Source organism: Halichoerus grypus, chromosome 1 (assembly GCF_964656455.1).
Source record: "Halichoerus grypus chromosome 1, mHalGry1.hap1.1, whole genome shotgun sequence".
Lineage (NCBI taxonomy): Eukaryota > Metazoa > Chordata > Mammalia > Carnivora > Phocidae > Halichoerus > Halichoerus grypus.
In genome coordinates this window covers 76,113,155-76,133,692 of record NC_135712.1, presented here as the reverse complement: position 1 = coordinate 76,133,692, position 20,538 = coordinate 76,113,155, and the positions used below count along the sequence as shown (strand labels likewise).

The 20,538-nt window shown below is 43.6% G+C and overlaps 1 protein-coding gene across 2 annotated transcripts in view; it reads right to left on the bottom strand.

Annotated features, from left to right (window-relative positions):
• The window catches only part of P3H2 (prolyl 3-hydroxylase 2), a 165,342-nt gene extending 148,076 nt beyond the window's left edge, over window positions 1-17,266 (bottom strand). The window contains exon 1 of one of the 2 annotated variants that reach the window (XM_036107944.2): window positions 12,727-17,266. In XM_036107944.2, the coding sequence (XP_035963837.2) occupies window positions 12,727-13,224 (498 nt within the window). In that variant the 5' untranslated portion in view covers window positions 13,225-17,266. The remainder of the gene's footprint in view (window positions 1-12,726) is intronic. The other variant, XM_078068016.1, reaches the window with a different exon arrangement.
• Window positions 17,267-20,538: the final 3,272 nt, after the last annotated feature.

Genomic DNA, 20,538 nt, shown 5'->3' with positions numbered 1-20,538 from the left:
GTGTTTGAGCCAAGATCTAGTTCTCTGTAAATTCTGTTACATGGGCCTAGTTCTTCAGTTCCTCGGTGCCATAAAGATCATCGGTGCCATAAAGATCAACAATAATGGTCTCAGATAATGATCTTTCTAAAACCTTTTTTCTTTAGCCTTTTCATCCCTATTTCAATTTTTCTCTTATAAAACATAGTTTTGAGTCTTTTATCTATCTTTGTCCTTCCTGAACATACTCTACCAACTCTTAGAGCACCACCACATTAATACTAGCATGACTTTCTCTCAGGTTCTGCTTTGCAGTGATTGACCATCTAAAGATGAGGACTAGCATCAGACACACTGGGAAGGACTTACTTCCCTGTGACCTTTCAAACTCCTGGTATCTCATTCTATATTATATTCCATTAGAATCTCATCACTTTCTTCTTTTCCACAGGTGGATGCTATCACTGTGCCAGTCCACTAAAGTATTTTAGAATCTCTGGCTGGCAGAGAGAAACCAGCTCTTATAAGCCATCTGGTCCAATGTTGCCCTTGTCCAAAAGGACACCTCGAGGCCTAGAGAGAAACATTAGTGATAAAACTAGAGATAGAGCCAGGGCACCTAGGGGCACAGTCAGCTGAGCACCTGACTTCAGCTCAGGTCATGATCTCGGGGTCCCGGGATCTGAGCCCCACATCGGGCTCTGCTCAGCAGGGAGTCTCTGCCGCTCCTCCTGCTTGTGCTCTCTTCCCCCCCCCACCTCTCTCTCGCTTAAATTTTATTTTTTTAAACGATTTAATTTATTTATTTGACAGAGAGAGACATAGTGAGAGAGGGAACACAAGCAGGGGGAGTGGGAGAAGGAGAAGGAGAAGGAGGCTTCCCACTGAGCAGGGAGCCCGATGCGGGGCTCGATCCCAGGACTCTGGGATCATGAACTGAGCGGAAGGCAGACGCTTAACGACCAAGCCACCCAGGTGCCCCTCTCGCTTAAATTTTAAGATTTTAAATAAAATCTTAAAAAATATAAACTAGAGATCGGGCCTAAACTGCTTGATCCTAGATTAATCACCCTCCCCATTGTTACTTGAGCTACTCGCCTACTCACCTGACTGTTATATAAGAGGCAGTCACATTTTTGGTGTCTGGGATAAAGAGATGTTCTTTTGGATTCCCAAACCTAGGCCATCCCCCAGGGGTACTCAAGATCAGGGTGGGGAAGAGGCTTACAGGGGCTTAAAATTCCCAAGATGTGTTGGACTGTGGGAAGAGATTTTATCTCCTAATAGGAAACAGAGAAGGTTTGGAATGCGTTTGAACAGAGTCAATTTTTTTGGAAAAATACAAAGAAGAGGCCACAATCTCAAGGAAATTGTGAAATCAAAGGCTCAGAAAATGCAGTGGGGAAGAGAGCAAAAGGACTTTTTGCAACACAGTCCCAAGTGTCCGGTCAGAGGATGATTTTTGTTTTAGCCCAGTGGTGAAAGGAGGCTGTGCTCCACTGTATAGAGAATGGAACCTGAAGCCCATAGCTCAAACTGAGCAGGTCAGGTTCTGGTTTTTTGTGCCTCAAGGTTTTCTGAACCTACTGTATGTGTAACTATCATCTCAGTTTATCATGATATATTGGCTTAACTTTTCTTTTGTCTTTCACCTTCCCTCACAAGTTTGCCTTCTGCTCAGATGCCAAGAGGCAGAGAATAAGTACTTTTGTGTCAGTGTCAACCTAGGTAAGCCCACAAACTTTCATTAATAACCTCTCATGAGAGCCCAGTAAAGTAGGTATGACTATCCCATTTTCCAGATAAGAAACTCAGGTTCATCTAGATGAGCTTTCCCAGGGTCACACAATGCATAACAGGCAGGACTTTCTGAACATAGGTCCATTTGATGCCAAAACGCCAGCCATTGAGAAGTACATGAGAACTCAGATTTTGTCATCAGAAAAACCTGTGTTCAGATTCTGACTCCGTTACGTTGGACTAGCTGTATGTTCTCAGACATATTATTTAACCTTTTAGCTTCACTGTCCCTGTAGCAAAATGACAATTACACACTTAACTACTGAACAACATAGGTTTGAGCCGTGCAAGTCCACTTACACAAAGATGTTTTTTTTTCCAGTAAATACAGCATAGAATTATACAGCACAGTATATTTTATCTTCCTTATTAATTTTTCTTTTTTTCAAAGATTTATTAAAGGGAGAGAGAGAGCGCGCACCAGAGAGGGGCAGAGGGAGAGGGAGAATCCTGAGTAGACTCCCCGCTGAGCAGGAAGCCCCACACAGGCTCAATCTCAGGACCCTGAGATCATAACCTGAGCAGAAACCAAGAGTCAGACGCTTAACCCCCTGAGCCACCCCTTAACCCACCCTTCTTCCTTATGATTTTCTTAATAATATTTTCTCTAGCTTACTTTAAGAATACAGTATATAATGCATGTAACATACAAGATCTGTGCTAATTGACTAAGCTATTGGTAAGTCTTCAGGACAACAGTAAACTATTAGTAAAGTTGTTGGGGGGGTCAAAAGTTGTATGAGGATTTTCAACCATGTGGGGGTCGGTGCACTTAACCCCCATGTTGTTCAAGAGTCAACCTTACTAAGATCTGTATTAGGGTTATCATGAGAATTGGATGGGAAAAATTTTGTAAAACTTTTAGCATAATACCTGAAACAAAGTAACAGTAAATCAATAATATCTATTATTACTAAGAATTATAGTTATAAAATATACTGTCTCAAAGCTAAGTCCAATGTTTGGTTTTGGTGGGGTTTTTTAAGATAATTTTATTATCTTTCCACAGAGATAGACACGGAATCATAAAGACAGTGAGTAACTTGGCACAGCATAAAATGGAAGGTTGAGTTACCCTAGGATTTCAAAGAAACCTCAAGTGGAAACCGCAATTCACTTGGACTTAGCCTTGAGGCAGTGTATTTTATAACTGCAATTATTAGTAAAATTTCCTAAAAGGTAGCATTTTGTGTATTACCATATATTGATTTTTTTCAAGCCTCAGACCAGCACACATTCTTTTAAAACCTATGATCAATCAAATGTATTCTTAAAACAACCGGTACTCTGGATTCAATTAATTCTCCAGCTTTTCTACCAACTCTGCTTCCAATAGTTTTTCTTGTGCAGTCCTGTTTTCCTATCTCAAAGTTTAAATCACCAGTCTTTCTTAAATGGTATTCCTCACATGCCACAGATCTTTAAGTTCTGTCTTTTCTCCTAACTATTCCATCGCTCTGATACAGAACATCCCTGAACTGCTCCCACATAATCACATAGGAGTATCATGTTTCTCCTCTGAGGGATTCACACTGTAACTGGATACACACCAATTTCCCTCAATGAACTGTGACCTATTTGAAGGTAGAGAAGATGTTTTATTCATCTTCACATCTCCTCGCAGAGCTTGGAAAATTCTTTAATTGCTGATTGGGAAACCAGTGTAGTTTCACATAAATTAAAAGTGAACATTTTTAATAAGACTCTCTTTTTTGTTTGGTTTCCTGTGGCATTTATTTATTTGAAGGGGATCATATCATTTGGTGATTATTCAGTGCTGTGCATGTAGAATCTCCCCCAAAGGGATGCCTTCCTTCTCTGTGTCACTGAGGAAATGAGCGGCCCTTCTACCCTAGGCTCAAAGCAGAAATGGCTTTACTGAGAATGGGGCCTATAGCATTGCAGGACTGAAGAACAACCAGTATGTTTCCAAATGATTGGTTTTAGGACTGCATGGTGTCAGCGTGTGACACCCACATGTTGCTTCATACAGCATCCTTTCACATGGGGGACTCTGCCTGGACTTTTGATTTCATCGCTCTTGTTTTCCCTTACTTAACTGTTTTCCTCTCTCCATCTTTCTCCCTTTGTCTCTGTATCTCCCTTCGGTGGGGTCTGAATGTTTGTGTCCTCCTGAAACTCTTATGTTGAAACCTAGTCCCCAAGGTGATGGTGTCAGGAGGTGGGCATTTGGGAGGTGATTAGGTCGTGAAGGCAGAGTCCTCATATATGGGATTAGTGACCTTATAGTGTATTAGTGATCCTAGAAATCTTCCTGGCCCCTTCCGCCATGTGAGGTTACAGCAAAGCAGGACTCTCACCAGACATTGAATCCACGGGTGCCAGGATGTTGGCCTCGCAGCCTCCAGAACCGGGAGAGAAATGTTTGCTGTTTATAAGCCACCCAGCTTGTGGTGCTCTCTTACAGCAGCCCGAACAGACTGAGACACCCTCTGACTCTCTGTCTCAATCTCTATGTCATTTCTTCTTTCCTCTGACACCCTCTTATTTATATTCCCCACTTTTCAGACTTCTATTTAGGGTTTGAGTCAAGCTATTCTCTAAGAGTACGTGTGACACAGAGCTAACCCCAAGAAAACTAAGAGTTGCAGTGAATTACTTTTAAATGATTACATTTGGGTACACTCCAAGTAGAAATAGACATATGTTAATTCTGGAGTCTGGAGTTTAGAACTAAAAAGTGTTAGTTTGTATTGCTAAAGCAACCTGTCCTATCACATTCAGTGATACAAGATACAAGCTGAATTAGTGCACCCACAGGGGAGGGCTAGCTATTGGAAATAAGCCCAGTGATTTGCATCTTGGAGAAAGCAGCTCTATTTCCAATGGGTTTCCCCTCATAAAAGGTGTCAAATTATAGCCAAACATTGTCATTTTCATAAATATCCTGGTCAGTGAGCACATTGCTATCTAGCCTATATTGCCAAAAACTTGATTTAGACTTGTCTCACCTTAATGTCTACTTACCTAAAATATGGCTAAATATTTAAATCAGTGGTTCTAGGTGTGCAGTGATTTTGACCCCCATGAGGTATTTTGCAATGTATGAAGACATTTTTGTCACAGCTGGGAGGGCTTGAGTGTGCTGCTACTGCTATCTCGTAGGCAAAGACCATGGACGCTGCCATCCCAAAATGCACAGGACAGCTCATCACAATAAAGAATTATTCATCCCAAAATATCAATAAGCCAAGATTTGGAAACTCCAGCTTAAATGTCTACTGAAACCCTGCGGGCTCCACGGCATTAGTGAGTCCTTGGCAATCCTATAGAAACAATGATTGACTGTGAAGGTCTCTTTCCCTGGTGCCATTTCTAAATGCCATATACTAGAATCAGATGCTGATAGTTGATCCTGGATTCAATCTAAAAAATATTATTAAGAAATAGCTCTTGCTTCAGTGGGGAAATAATCAGTATGGTCTTCTGGGTTAGTCTTTGATACCATAATTTGAGGTCATTCTTTTAAAAAGAGCCAAATCTGGTTTTAAGGTAATTCACTGTGTCTGGAGTCCTAATTATGTGTTGATTTCTTCACGCAAGCCTATTGATCTTGGCAGAGTAAGAGCTAAAAAATTTAGCATTCAAGCAGGAAAAATAAATCAAAATTGGCTCACTTAACATTTCTGTGATTGAAGGTTTGTTAACAGTTTCTCTGTTTTGCTTTGGATTTATTTACTTCATCATATCTCTTGCTTTTCTCCAGACCCTTCCTGAGTTCCAGTCTAATTACACTGCAATCCTCAACAGTATCCCATTACTTGCACAAAAACTGAATCCACTCTTTGCAGATAATGAATTCCAGTAGGATCATTCTGATACCCCTGAACTCCTGGAAAATCTGACATCTTGGGTCTGTCTCTCTCTCTCACTTATTCCTTCATTTCCCTTCCAAAGAAGAGTTTTCACCTCATTCATTTTCATTAGGCTTATTGGGGAAGAGCATTAACCCAGGTTTCTATTCCTGAGTTTTTTCTCAGAAGTAGGCAGAATAATAGTTCAGGGAATAACACTGCATAAGGGAGCTTTATTTTCCAGGTTTATTCCATTTAGCAAATGATGTGTTTCACTTTAATTTGGTTGAGTTTGTGTTCTCAGTGTGAGTCTTACATACAAACAGTGGTCATCAGCAATGTCACAGAGGTGGGACTCAGGGTTCTTGGATTCTAATCCTGGCTCTTCCATTAAATTGCTGGATAAATTTGGACAATTTGATTCTCCTTCAGGCTCTATTTTCCCATCTATAAAATGGGATGGTTGGAACATTGATGTTCCATGAATGTGGCAGTGAGCAGCTGCAGAAAGATAGGGAGCTACGAGGGGATAGGTACATCTTCCCAACATACGCCCAAGTCTTGCATGAGACATATGAGGGAAAGAGACATTTAAAAAGTTTCATAGAACTAGATGCCAATGTCTGTGTATCGAATTAAACAAGAGTCTCTATGGCCTTCATTTAATTAGAGCCAGAAACCTGGTATGACCTCTACCACTACCTGCCTTTCTCTCTCCTCTATCAACCCCCTCAACCTTCTCCTTTTCAGATGTGATTGCACTGTATGGATCACCGACAGGACAAGGAATCAGGGAAGAGAGGCAGAAAGAGAAATAAGTATAGAAAACAATGTAAAGCAGAAAGGGGTGTGGTCAAGTGAAGCCAGCTTCTTCCAACAATAGTCTGTAACCCTCCTCAGTCTTGAAAACCAAAAATCATACACTCAGCACAAAAGCATACCAAATCATTTTTTTAAAGATGTGTTTGGGCCATTTGGCAAGTGAGGGTTAGCTCTCATGGAAATTACATAGCTAGGAAGTCAGACAGCAGGAAAGGAGGGATGGATAAAAGGACAGAAAAAGAATTATAGGAGAAAAGCTGAATGGAAAAAAAGGACAGGAGAAATTATTTTTCCTAATGAGAAATGCAAAATTTTCCACCAGACAACTATGACTCTTGGCTGAGTGGCCTATGTATCATGTGAATGAAAATGCAGGGTGGGCAGGGCAGTCCAGTGTCTGCTCTGTCTTGTGTCTGCTCCGTCTCTGAAGGCAGTAGGTCCACTTCAGGTCTCGGCTACACCATTGATTCACCAGACCGCCCTTTGGGAGGTAGCCATGCCCATTGCATAGAGTCTGGAAAGAACACTGGCCATAAATTAGAACACTTACCTTCTGCACTCAGCTCCACCTACTGACCCTTCTTGATTTGTCATAGAAACTGAGGCCAGTGTCATCAGCTATTAAGTGACAGGGACGGACTCCATGATCGCTGAGGGTCCTTCAAGCTGTAGCATTATATAGTTCCAATCAATAGTACTTGTCGCCCTTGCTACACCACATTTCTTGAGCAAAATATTTATCCCTCTCTCCCAGCTCTAAGATGCGTAAGTGATTCTACGAAATCCAGTTTACTCAATTCCTTGGCAATACAAAGGAACTATTATTATAGCAAATTTTCATTTTAGGTGAACCCACCCACCTTTCAGAACGTGTCAAGATGCCCTCATGAAGCAAGCTGACATTTTATTAAACATTCCCAAAAGAATTCCACACAGCTATCCCTTTGGAGTTTATCAGTGAGCAAATGACATTAGCGACAGAATACACTGGATTCTCAGAGATGGGATCTGTGAAGAGAGACAATTTATTGCTTTCCTTTATTAAAACCTGTAAAGGAATCCCTGATTCACCCGACTAAGGAGAAAATTTATAAGCACTTGCTACTCTCATCAAATTGAATTTTAAAGCTTCTGTGGCACGTACTATTTGTAATCTCAATGGATGACCACTGAAGAGCTGACAAGGCCTCCAAATGGCCAGCCCCCTCCGGGAGATAACTAAGGTTCTGATTCCTTGGCTCACAAGACCTAAAAGCTGCTAGACAAACAATCTCCCATGTTTCCATCCCAAGAAATGAGACAGAAAGATGGTACTAGTGGATTTTGATGACTCAAGCATAAAAAAAGTCTCAATTGTGGGACAAAAAAGAAAGCCTCATCCCCGAGGAAATAATCCCTCGGATAATTTCAGAACAGCTATTTCAGCTATTTCAAGAAAACATAAAGTCAACTTCTTATTTGATATAATTTGGGGATAAAATGTACATAGTCTACCCATAAATAAAAAAAAGATTTGAAAATGGGATACAAAAAAAGGTTTTTATTCTGAACTAACAGTTGTGACCTAGGGTTTCCACTTTTTGTTTTGTTAAGGCATTCATCTAGAAAGAAAAAGAAGTTGATAAAACAATTAAAAGTGAGAACGTTCCTTGAGTTTTCTTTTCTAGAAACCACTAATAAAATAGATTATGGTCAAGAAAAAGGGAGTTTAGGGAGACGACTTCAGGAGGGAGATAGGATTGCCTAACTTAATTGCTATTTCCTTTTCTCCCCCCCCCCACCCCCTTAATCCTGAGAAGAAAAACAAAGGTCAAATGGCCCAAAGCACCAACTCAGAAACAAAACAGGCAGGGGCAAACCAGTTCTAAGTAAAAAAAAATAAATAAGCGCCAGTCGTTTTTCGCTTTTTGTTTTTTGTGTTTTTTTTATTGAATGGCTGGGAACAGTGGGAGAAAAACAGTCACTGTCCCAAGTATTCCTGGTGATCAAGCACAGAGATAAGGGAAAAAACTCTTTTTACATTTGTTTAAATTCAACAAATGTACATAAAGCAGGCACAATGTGTCCAGGGTTTTCTGAAGCACAATGTTAAATAATAATTAAATTGGAAAGAAAGATGGAGGGGAAAGGAACAGAGTTCTACAACATCAGCCAGAACTTACAGGTAGAAAAGAGTGAGAAGTCAAGGAATCTAGTCTTTCTTTAAGTTTCTCCCATGTCTGACCAGCCAGGAAACCAAATAACTAGTGTGAGAACACCTCCTGCCACCACTCAGAGACCTTTCTCCACAATATTTCATACACAAGAAACCAAACTATTATTCATTCAACAAACATACACTGAGCTTTTACTGCTACCGCTCTCTGTTTTAGATATCTGGGGGAGTATAGATGCTGAGGACCAACTCATACCTATGGTACCTAAATCTCTAATTTTAAATCATATTTTTCATGCCCAGATGATTAATAATAATCATCTAATAATCATCCCGATCTGGAAACTCCCACTTTGGTAGATACAAAAGTGAGTAAGTTCTTTGATGTCAAGGAGCTCACGTAAGTGATAGGCAAATACATGAATTCTCAAAAAACAAAGTTAAAAATGAAACATGTTATGAGAGGAAGAGATTCCTTGCTGTGGACATTCAAAGGAGGCTGAAAGGGTGTTCTCGTGGGAGTTGCAGAGGGCGTGAAGGAGGGCCTTACAGAAACAGGTATATTTGTGTTAGGATAGTTACCATTTGAACATGTACAGCAGGAGGAGGAAAAATCTATTGTTATAACCATTAATAAGAAGAAACAGGTCTTCAGTGTTTTTTGAGAACTAGGCCCTGTCCTGAGTACCTTACATAAATCTCTTAAATCTCACCTAAGCCAGTCAAGTAGGTCCTATTATCTCCCCATGTTGCACATGGAGGAAGCAAACCTCAGAAAGTTCATGTAATGTGTTCACGGTCACACAGCCAGAGCCTGAGGAGGTAAATTTCATGCCAGAGCCCACCTGCCTCCCAGAGAATAAACAAAACCCAGGTAGGCAAAAGTATCAGGTACAGAAGACCAAACAGCCATGTTCCCTCTGGCGGGAGGGTGGTGAGTCAGGGAGACAGCGCCAGGAAAGCTAAGGGGGAGCCAGGTTGTGGATGCTGCATTCAGCTATGTGGGCTTTATAAGGCAGCAAGGAGAAACCACTGAAGGTTTCTGAGCAGAGAATACGATGATGAAAGTTCTATCTTGGGCTTTGGGCTATGAATCATGCATGAGTTATATCATACAATCTGAAATGATAAAAATCGAGGTTTTAAGAGTCTCACCCTGTGTTTAAACAGAAAGGCAGGGCTAGGAACCAAGGAGGACCACTGCCTCATAGCTGTCCAAATTCTCAACATGCCGGCTCTCAAGGAATATTCTACAGAGCAGAGCTTAAGATAAACGCAGTGAGTGTCTGTAACACCACAGGACAAGGATCTACTCATCCCTGGAGCTGTCCAAATCTGGCCGAAGGATAGCCCTGGGGACTGCAGCATTCCCTGGGACCTGAGGTGACCCAGTGGGGGCAGTGGGCACAGCACAGCCATGGGCATCAGTTATTGGCAAAAGCCAGACTCCCAACTATCACTCCTGGGCTCATTTCATCAAATCACGTTGGCTCTGCCCTTAAATACGCAACACTGAATGAGCCCCTTTCCCTCTCCAGCTCTCCCTTTCCTCATCAGTGAAATGAGAAATGGAACTTGTCGGGACTCGGATTTCATAATTCTCGATACATCTTCCTCTCCAACACACCAGTAGAAAGGATCTGCTTCCATCAGTGGCTCACTAACTGGGATCTGGCGGGGGAGGCGCAGCTCCTGAGAGCCTCTACGGCTGGTAGATCCTAACATGAAAATAACTGTGCTTCCTTATCTCTAGGAAGCCCACTAGTTCTGACTGTATTATAGGATTCATGGTGCTTGAATTCTGGCTGCAAACTCCTCATTGTGGAGTGGCCCAGGATTATCCTTCTCAAGAGCAAAAGGGATCGCTGAGGTCCAAAGTAATTCAACAACATGAGGGGCCATGCTCATATCCGAGCACATCCAGGGAACTCCACATTCTATCACCAGGGAGCAAACACGTCTGAATCCATACTTGTCAGAGCCTGACAGTACTCTGTTGTTATTTGAGAGTTTTATTTTACTCTCAAAGGATGGTATCTGCATGCATGGGTGCGTGCGTACGTGCATGTGTTTATGATTAAAATTCCCAGGAAGCCAAGCAGAGACTGAAACTGTGGAGTTCTTGGGAGAGGGGAGGGAAGAACCATGGTACACCTTCTTATGCGTTCACGGAGACACTCCTACACACTCAACCATCAGAAATGAATTTCCAAAGAAATACAAATTAATTCCTCCTTAAGAGATTATCAATTATGTAGATGCAAGAAGCTTTGCTTATTAGAAGATACTTGCTCTGTTCTCAGAAACACTGCTGGTCAAACAGAAATTAGCACATGGGTTCACATATTTGGGGGAGAAATTCTTAAACTACGTTGGTTCATGAGATCATACCCAACAGTTCACCCACAGAGGTGCCCATGAGTGACTAATTCCTATAACCAATTCACTGTAAAACTCTGAGGCATCTAAAACCTATAGCTTCACCTTCTTTGACCTCCGACCGGGGGACTGAAGCAGAATGACTGATCAACGTAACATTAACAGTGATGTGAGCTTAATTACAGAACTAAAGAAACCCACATTTTAAGAGTTACCTCATAGTTACTTATTTTTATAAGATTGGAGAAGAATGAAAAAGGAAAATCTCTCCAAGATGTGTGACAGAACTATCAGCAAGACTGCCAACCTCACATCTGTGACTCCGGGGAAGACTGGGCTATTGGGACCAAACTTGACCACCCACGTTCCATCCTGGGAACTGGCTCAGGATATATTCTGCTGTCAGGTACTTAAGGTCTCCACCCTCTCTGCTATTGACTGATTGCTCTAAGACCACCAAAAATTAGGCCATTCAACCAAAAAAGATCAGATTTATACTTAATCCATGGTTTAGCAAATTCATCAAGAGGCAAAAACAAGCAGGAGACAAATCCTGGAAAGGATTCAGGCTTGATCCTTATTTCTTACCCAAAATATTAGTCTAGTGAGCCCCAGCCCCTCAGCCCTATCACTGGGACTTAAGAGTTTGTCTCAGTTGTGATTTCCTGAACTCCACAAACGACTGCACATGTCCAGTCTCCTTCCCACCAGAGCACAGACTTTGTGGGATGGTGTGCCCGTGGATCTGTACATGGTGTGTATTTTTGCTACCCTGGAAATACAGCCTGGTCTACTGGCTAAAGCTAAGGGGGGGCACCCCACAAAGCTGCCAATTCAGCAGGTGTAGAGGAGACACTGATCTATTGACATAAAAAGCCAGAAAGTGGGGGTTGGGGGAGAAAGTAAAAGTTCAGAGCAACGTGGATTGGGAGAGGGGATTTTCCAGAAACACAGACTAAATTCTCTCTGTGAAGCATCCAGATAGATCTTCAAAGTTGCAAAAATACCAATATACACCGTGTACCTCCTGACACTAACTTCAGGCAGGTTGAATTCCCCCCCCCCAACACACACACAAAATAAAACCCAAAGGACAGTACTGGGCATCTGATGTCAAATAACTCACTCCAATACTTACCTCCAGAAATCAGAAGCCCTCTACTAAAGGAGGCAAAATCAGCACTTGGGTAGATACTTTTAGAGAGTTTGCCTCACACAGATTCACCTCTCCCACTACACCTTCTCTTTAACTTTTGATCTTTACTGTTCTGTAGGTGCAGGGGAGAATAGAGGATAACAAATTTGGTCCAGAGCAAGTCAACTTTTAACTCTGCTTTATGAGGATGTTCTCTTGTAAACTTCAGAAAAAAGGTGTAGACTGAAGTGTAGGAGGGATGAGGGAGTGGAGAAGGAAAAGAAACGGGGATGAGGTTAGACCAAGAAATGGAGCAAAAGAAGACCTTATACTAGACCCAGCTCCGCCAAAGCCTCAGAAATTAGTGCTGAATGGGTACTTTAAGCATCATCTTATCAATGCAGTCCTCTTCCAGAGACAAGTTGATGCCCAAGGAGCTAATGGCTTGCGCAGGTTCCACCTACTGTTTGTTACAGAGCCTGGGCCACCAGATACCTACATGCACAAACATGGGACAGGTTCAAGGAGACCCACACTGAAAGGTTAATGAGCAGAGCGCCGGCTCGGGGACTGGGGCGGTGGGGAGGGCTCGAGAGCGCGTCCCGGAGTCGCAGGGGGCGTTAGCTGTGCGCTCTGCGTACCTTGATGTAGGCCCGCTGCAGGTAGTTGTAGGGCACTCTGCGCTGGAAGTCGCTGCGCACATCCTCGCTGACGCGGTGGCGGGACGCGGGGCCCCCGAGGCGCTGGGTCTGGCAGCTGCGGTAGCAGCGCGCCCGCTCCAGCAGCGCGCGGAAGAAAGGCAGCTCGGCCGCCGGGCTGGCGCCGGGGGGCGCGAGCGGGCGGCGCGCGGCGCAGTGGCGGGCGCAGCGCGCTCGGACCTCCCGCAGGCGCTGGTGGCTGCGCAGCGCCGCTTCCAAGTCGCGCACCGCTTGCTCGTAGTCCTCGCTATAGTAGGCGGACACGCCGCTAGCGTAGAGCAGGTCGAAGGGCTGCAGAGGCCCGGGCTCGCGCGGCGGCTCCGGGCGCGGGCTGTCCGGGGGGCCGCCCCACAGCGGCGGCGGGAGCAGCAGCAGCAGCAGCAGCAGCAGCAGCAGCAGCAGCAGCGGCGGCGGCGGCGGCGCCCAGATGCGCTCCCGCATCCTCCGGCGCGGAGAGGCGCGGGACGGCCACGCACCAAGACGGCTCCCGGCACCTGGCGTCAGGGCCCTGTCTCCCACCTCCGCGGTGAGAGCGCCGGCCCCGCCGCGATCCGGCTGCCCCGCGAGCCCCAGGTGACCGCCGGCGCTCAGCGGACTGAGAGGCGGAGGCCGGGTCGGCCGGCCGCTCTTAAAGGGACGCCCACAGCTCACACGCTCCTCCTGCTGCCCGAGCCTCCGCGAGCCGCTCGCCGGCGCTCAGCGCGCGCCCTGCAGGCCCCAACCTCGCCGCCCGCACGCCAGGCGCCGCACCGCCCAGTGCCAGCCAGAGAGCGGGCGCCGCTTAAGGCCAGCCCGGGGCGAGAGCTTTCCACGTGGGCTCCCTTGCGCGTGGCAGAATGGATGGGAATACTCCCTTTATAGAGAGGAGGGAAACCCGGCTTAGTGAGGTTAGGATTCTAATCATTTTCTGGAATTCGTGCATGACCGCAGTTTGCAGTCTTTCACCTTCAGAGGAAGCACTGAAGCTCCATCTCAGGCTGGGAGGAAAGCACCAGGGGACCAATTGGCCCAGGTGCGGAGACTTGAGAAGAAAGGCGGCGGTGAGTTCACGTGTATAGAACTGTGAAAAGGCAAAGGGAACTACTCAATCCTGGGCCTATGGAATCAAAAGCTTGCTGCTCCTTCCCATAGGAAGGGTCCCTCCCTTGTCTTCGCACCCCACATTGCAGGGGTGTGTGTCTGCACTGGAGCAGGGGTAGGGGCAAGAGCGAAGCAAAATAGCCCACCTTTCTGTGCACAGGTCATATCACAGGACCTAGAGAACCTTTGGAAGAAGGTGAGACTGTCCTTACAGTCTGTCTGTTAGTGTACCGACTGTGTGACCTTGTGCGGCTGAGCCTCCCGTTTCCTCATTCCTACAACAGACAAACGTCCCAACACATCAAATGGTTTTCAGATATAAATTCTTATTCTAAGAGCTAAACAAAGAGGCAAATAAAGAGGGATGAGAATACTGAAAGAATCGGCTACCAGACTCCAACACAACTTTCGCTGGAGGCTTTCCTGTTCCCCTGCTTCTCCTCTTCCATAAATACCTTCTGAGCCACAGTGTTCCCCTTTCCTGTTCTTGGCTCCAAACTCTCAGATTCCGGACAGCTTACTCACTGGATCCTTGACTCCAACCTGCCTCCTGAAGGCATTCCTGTGTTCTAGTGCCTGTGGCAATTTCCCCAGTCTCCTTGGCCACTGGGATGGTGAGCAAGGGGGAAGGGGGATGGGAAAGAGCCACACCTCTCATGTAGTTGATATGAATGTTCAAAAAAAGTCTTTCGTGTGGAATCCCCAGTATGCTGAGGAGGTTGCCAGAGTTTTATGCTCATTCCTTCATTCATTTTGTTGGATTTGACCACTCTGACCATGAATAGCCTTGGCTTTGTAATTCCAAGGGACACCAAAGAATCATGCTGTTATTATTTTTCTCCACCAAACCTCACTCATTCTGGCTCATCTCGCTGGTGGAAAATCTCCAATTTGGAGCTGAGTGTGTACTGAATGCTTTGAATGTTCAGTATGTCAGAATTTGCACTTGGGTCATCCACCCAGACTTTTTCTCTAGGGATTGTCTCTCTTTTCAGATAAGACTCAGAGTCCAGAGTTATCAGTGCACTTGTGGAAGGTTCTGGAAGCACACTAGGCTAGGAAGTCCTCCTGTGACTGGGGATAAAGTGCCAGGAGGCTTTGCTATAGATTCTTTCTACATTCTGTGTCATTTCCACATCATTTTATAAATGTCAATTAAATTCCTATCTTTGGATGCCTACTCTCAATTAGGTATTCTAGGGGAAGGGGGGAGATGAATAAGCCAGGGTTCTTATCCCTGGAAGCTCACAATGTTGTATAGGAGACAAACTTCATATAGAACTATAACACAAGTTAGTAAGGGACAGGCAAGGCTAGGTAAGGAGAGACAGGTAGGGCTACATGACTAGGCTCCTGCAGGGGGCTACTTAAGGAGACTCACAAATCCGAGATGTGGGGAAATGTTATACACAAGATATTAACCAGAGAGAAGGGAACACCTTGTTTGTTCTCATGATAGTTACAAGTCCACCTTGTTGGTTCTAAATATAGACAGGATACTCTCATTCATAAATCTACCATGATATTGACAAGAAACTTACCAGGTTCCCTGTTCAGTTTTCTATAAAAGAGGGACCATGAAAGCCCTCAGTGGCAAGCCTTCCAAGACCCTTCTAACTGAAGAGCTTTTTTTTCTTTCTTTTCTGTTCTCACCCTCACTTAATAAGCTTTCACTTCACTTTACCCTTTTGTGTTCATGAAATTCATTCTTCAAATCTGTGAGACAAGAACCCTGCAACCCTGCAACAGTAGAATGTGGTACAGGTTAGATTAGATTCAAAGTACTATAGAAATGCAGAACCTGCAAAGCTAGCTTCTAGTGGAAGGATCCAGGAAAACTCAGGGGAAGCACTAATATTGGCACAGAATCAAAAGCTTAGAGTCTTTAGCCATACCAAACATCCTACTGGTCCCCAAAACTGGCCATGTGTTTTCAAACCTTTTACATATCTTTCTTTCTTATTTCCCTCTATACAAATCCTACATGACTTTATAAGAAGCATTTTGTTGACACCTCAAAATTGCTTGAACATTGGAATCACCTGCAGAGGGCAAAAATACTGCTATCTGGCTCTCAGGGAGATTCTGATTTAATTGGTTTAGGGTATGTCCTCATCATTGAGTTTTGGGTTGGTTGGTTGGTTGGTTGGTTGGTTTTAAGTTCCCTAAGTAACTCTAAGATAAAACCAAGATTGAGAACCACCACTCTAGATTGAATACCATAGCCCAAAGAGTAAGTCTATGGGTCAGGACCTCAGGTGCTATGGAGGATTGATGAGTCTGAGATATGCCATCCCTCAGATACCTGCTCCCCAAGGAGGACAATCTGATCTGCCTTGTAAGGCTGGATCAGAACACATGTTTATGACCATAAGGTGGTAAGAACCATGCAGGATGGAGAAGTTGATTCCAGACAATGCTCTGTCCAATTACATCAACCTGTGTTGAAAAAGTCAATCCTCTTTGGGTCTCTCATACTTCTGTACATCTTGCTGGATGTACCAAGAATGTACTTTTTCTTTACCTGAGCCATTCTTAGACACCCGGGTAGCATCTCAGCATTTTTGACTCCCTAAGTCTAGAATTGAGCCTAAAAATGTGCATTTCTAACAAATCCCTTGCTTCCTTGAACTCTTAACAAGTTCCTGAGGTTCTTTGTGTGAAATCATAGTTTGAGATTCACTTCATCAGTATGATTCCTCATGAACAGTGGTTCTCTAATTTTGTTGTGTATCCAAATACTAGTAAAAGACACAGAGGCCCTGGCTTCTTGAAGTCAAATCATGTATGGGCCTTCATGTTTCTACCACATTCCCCAGGAGTTCTATATTCACCAAAGTTTGAGAACCACCGCTTTAGTTAGCGAATCCCCCCACCCCCACCCCACAGGAGGCCTTATTGGTTGCCACAACTAGGGAAGAGGAGTACAGTTGTACTACTGGCACCTAATGGGTAAAGGCTGAGCTTGATGCTAACTGTCCCACAATGAACAGGAGAGTCTCCTACAACAATGACCCAGCCTAAAGTATCAACAGTGCCCAAGTTGAGAAACGCTGTGATAGAACATAGCTTAAGCACTGCAGATTTTATTCAATGTCCTTATATTGCAAAGGAGGAAGCTGAGGCCCACAGGTCACATAGATAGGCAGTGGCAGGTAGCATGATTCATTTTATATACTGAAATGTAGAACATGCATGCTTCATGTCACGGAGCACTGGATGATGGTAGCTTTGTGAATTTTTTAAGAAAGGGAAAAGAAAGAAAAATGCAGGAAAGTAAGAAGAAAAAAAGATGATGTGGAAAAGGGAGCCATTGGAAGTGGCAGATATTGGAGTGTCTGCTAAGATGGGTATGAACTGGGAGAGTGCAATTTTGCTTTTGTTCCCCATTCCTTAAAAAGTCAGAGAACAGCCAAAGCACAAGAGAATCCATCCAAAAGCTTTAAAAGGGATTCAATCACTTCCTTTTTTATTATATTTGGAATGAATCTTGACAGAAGCTTGAATTTCCTTTTGACTTCTGTTTGCAAGTTGACAGCATCATCATACCCACTTGCTTTAGGGAACCTCCAACAGCAGGAAGGAATTCAGAAAAGAGGAGATCCTCAGATTCTTCTTATTTTCTCCAAATCAGCATAGTTTTTCAAAGCTGACTTCTCTCTTTCCTTCAAAATCATGATGGAACAATAAAAAGTGTCCTCAGACTTCAGCAGGAGACTTAATCAACCCTTTCCATAAAGCAAATCTAATATTTACTTATTTTGATCATGTGTAACCAGGGCTCTTGCTTGTCCCAAATATCTCTGATTCCTTTAAAATGAAAGGAATAATTCTCACTATGCAACAACCCAACCCTGTTCATGCTGTTCACGCTGGCAAAAAGAGAGCTATTTGGAAGACTTTTTTCTTAGGCAAATAGGATCATCTGAAGACTTTTTTTTTCCTCCAAATAAGTTAGTGTGAGAGGCAAGCCACCAACAATCTATCAATGTAAGAAAAAAAAGGCCTCCATGGAGAAAGAGGGTTTTGGTTTTTTTTTTAGAAAAATTAATATTTAACTTACATTTAAAATCAAACAAGAGTTGCCACATTCCAGGACTGTCTGTTCCCTTCTAATTTCCTTAATAGCTCTGTCCCTGTGCTTACCTTAATTCCTAATTGATCTCTACAATTCCAAATCAAACAAAACACTGCAAACACTCAGTCCCCGCACTCCTGTCATGGAGACATTCTAAACTCATTCCTTGGGAGACTCGCATTTTAGTTGAACAAGAAAAAAGTGAAGTAAGAATGCTAATTATTCCCAAAATAATTTAAGCTAAAAACACAATTCAGAATGAAATCAAGAGAACTGGGTATATCCTGTGTGCTGGGTGTTATGCCAGTTCTTTTCACAAACATTTAGACATGTCACTTTCAGGGCTCTTTTTGAGTAAGACATTCGTATTATAATTTTACCAGTGAGAAAAATGAGACTTATAAAAGAACGGTTTGCCAAAGGCCGCCAGCTTACAAGTTACAGGGCCAGGGCTGAAGCCTCTTTACTGTCTCTCCTGCTGTATTGTGTTGCCTCTCCCTGTTACTCAAAAGTCTTCATAGCTCCTGTCAAAGTTCTGCTTTGGTTAAACTTGTACAAAGCACATTTTTTCTTTAGTCACAAATTTTGTTGTATGTTCCTCATTCAGCTAGAGTCACAAAATCATACAATTTTTTTTTTTTTTTGCAAAATAAATACGGACATAGGGTGTGTGTGTGTGTGTGTGTATGTAAAACTACAGACCTGTAGCCCTGAAACAAATAATACATGAAATGTTAATAAAAAAGAAAAAAACTGCATGTATTAGATAGAGGCTGAATATGACCCTGAACTCAACTTGACAGGTGACAACAATGCATGTAGCAACAGTCATGACTATGAGAGTAAATAGGTCTTAATTCATTCCTATGGAAGAGATGCCAGATCACTGTGCAGGGACCCAAAGAAAAACTTACTCATGAGAAATTCTGGGAGAGATTACTCTGTACGTATGGGTGATCCATTATTCTGAGATTATCCTCATATCCTGCCTATCTTTGAGACCCCCTTCCCATCTCCTTCTCTGAGTTCTCCGTACCGGGGGCTCCTTGATCCCACATTTCAGGCTCAGCCCTGCTGCAAGCTCTTGAGACTGAATCTGGGCCCAGTCATGCAGTAATCCAAGGAGGTTTTCTCCCATGAAACAGTCAGCCCCACTTTCTCCTACTGGCCTGCTGGGCCCTTGAAATCTAGTTTAGAAACTGAAGCCATGTCCTCTGCTGTTGGGATATTAGGGTTGATGATTAATCAATTCTCCAACTTCAATTTTAGAACCACTTGAGTAGATGCAGAAGTGGAAGCAATAAAGACCCAAATATTAACTTTTATCGCTGAAAAGCAGGTTTGGAGACTGTGGGTTTTAATATGCAGTAAATGGTCTTTCTATTACTTTTGCCACCCACACCCTCAGATCAAACCTACCTGCCTACTCTCAGCTAGGGAACTTCTGAAGCACTACTCTAGAAGGGCCTGCAGCAAGACAGGTGAGGAAAATAGGACTCCCCTCCAACATTCTACTTACCTAAATAGAACAATGATCAGCCCCGTTTCTCTGAAATGGGGCCGCACCTTGCTCCTGCTCTCTGTAACTGAGATTCTTCCTAAACCAAGCCCCTGTTTCCAGCTGTCACACATCACTAATGCTAGTAAACTGCCTGAACCAGGACTTCGTTCTTGTTGACAGAATCCTGGGGAGTGAGCTTCATTGATCCTCTGTGGTACCCTCTGTCTCGTCTTACAGCTACCCCTGATGATGGTCACCTGGCTGAGTGTCATCTCTTGCTTGCTGATTCTTTGTCCCTAATTCTGGTCCACCAAAGTGCTTGCTCTCAGTGGCCTCCAAGTACATGCTCTGCACTGGGGCCCATCCTGGCTGCAGCAGAGCTGTTGGTGTTCTCGTCTCTCCGGCCTCAGCTTCATGGGGGAAAGGATGGACAAGACCACTTCACATTGAATCGTAGCTTGTACCCATTTCCAGCAAAAACATAGGCTGCCGTGGAACTAGATGGAAAGTTGTATACGGGACACACTAGAAGAAATATAAAGATTTTACTTGGCTGGTAAAGGATCACTAAATTCCCTTATAGCATTAGACTTTCATTTGGGTTCAACTAATACCAGTTGAGGTTTCTGAGCTGGGTACATTTTGTGGTTTTATTTGATCCTTGGGGTCAGGAGATGGGGAGAAGCTAAGGATATAATATTATATGAACTATACAAAGAAATTTGGGTAGAAGAAGTTGGCTTTTTGTTGTTTTCATTTGTTTGTTTAAAAAGTCCACAGAGGAAGTAAGTTACGAGGCAGGATTTGAATCTGAGTCCAGAGCCCACCATCCTCATGATCCCTTTCTTTTCCTGTTAGAGTTTCCAGACATGAATTCTTTTTAGCACCTGCCAACAGAAGCTTTGTTCTAGCCAACTTCTCCAACCTTCTGGTAGCCTCCAGATCATCTTCTGTTGGGATCACAGGGAAATAAAAAGTGCCAAATATTAGGGCAATAAAGCCTGAGCTATTAAAAGTCCCTAATTCTAGAGCTAGGTGCCTGTCTCTCTCATTATTCTAGTCTGTTTTGTCCACATCACTATTTCCTTCTTTTAGG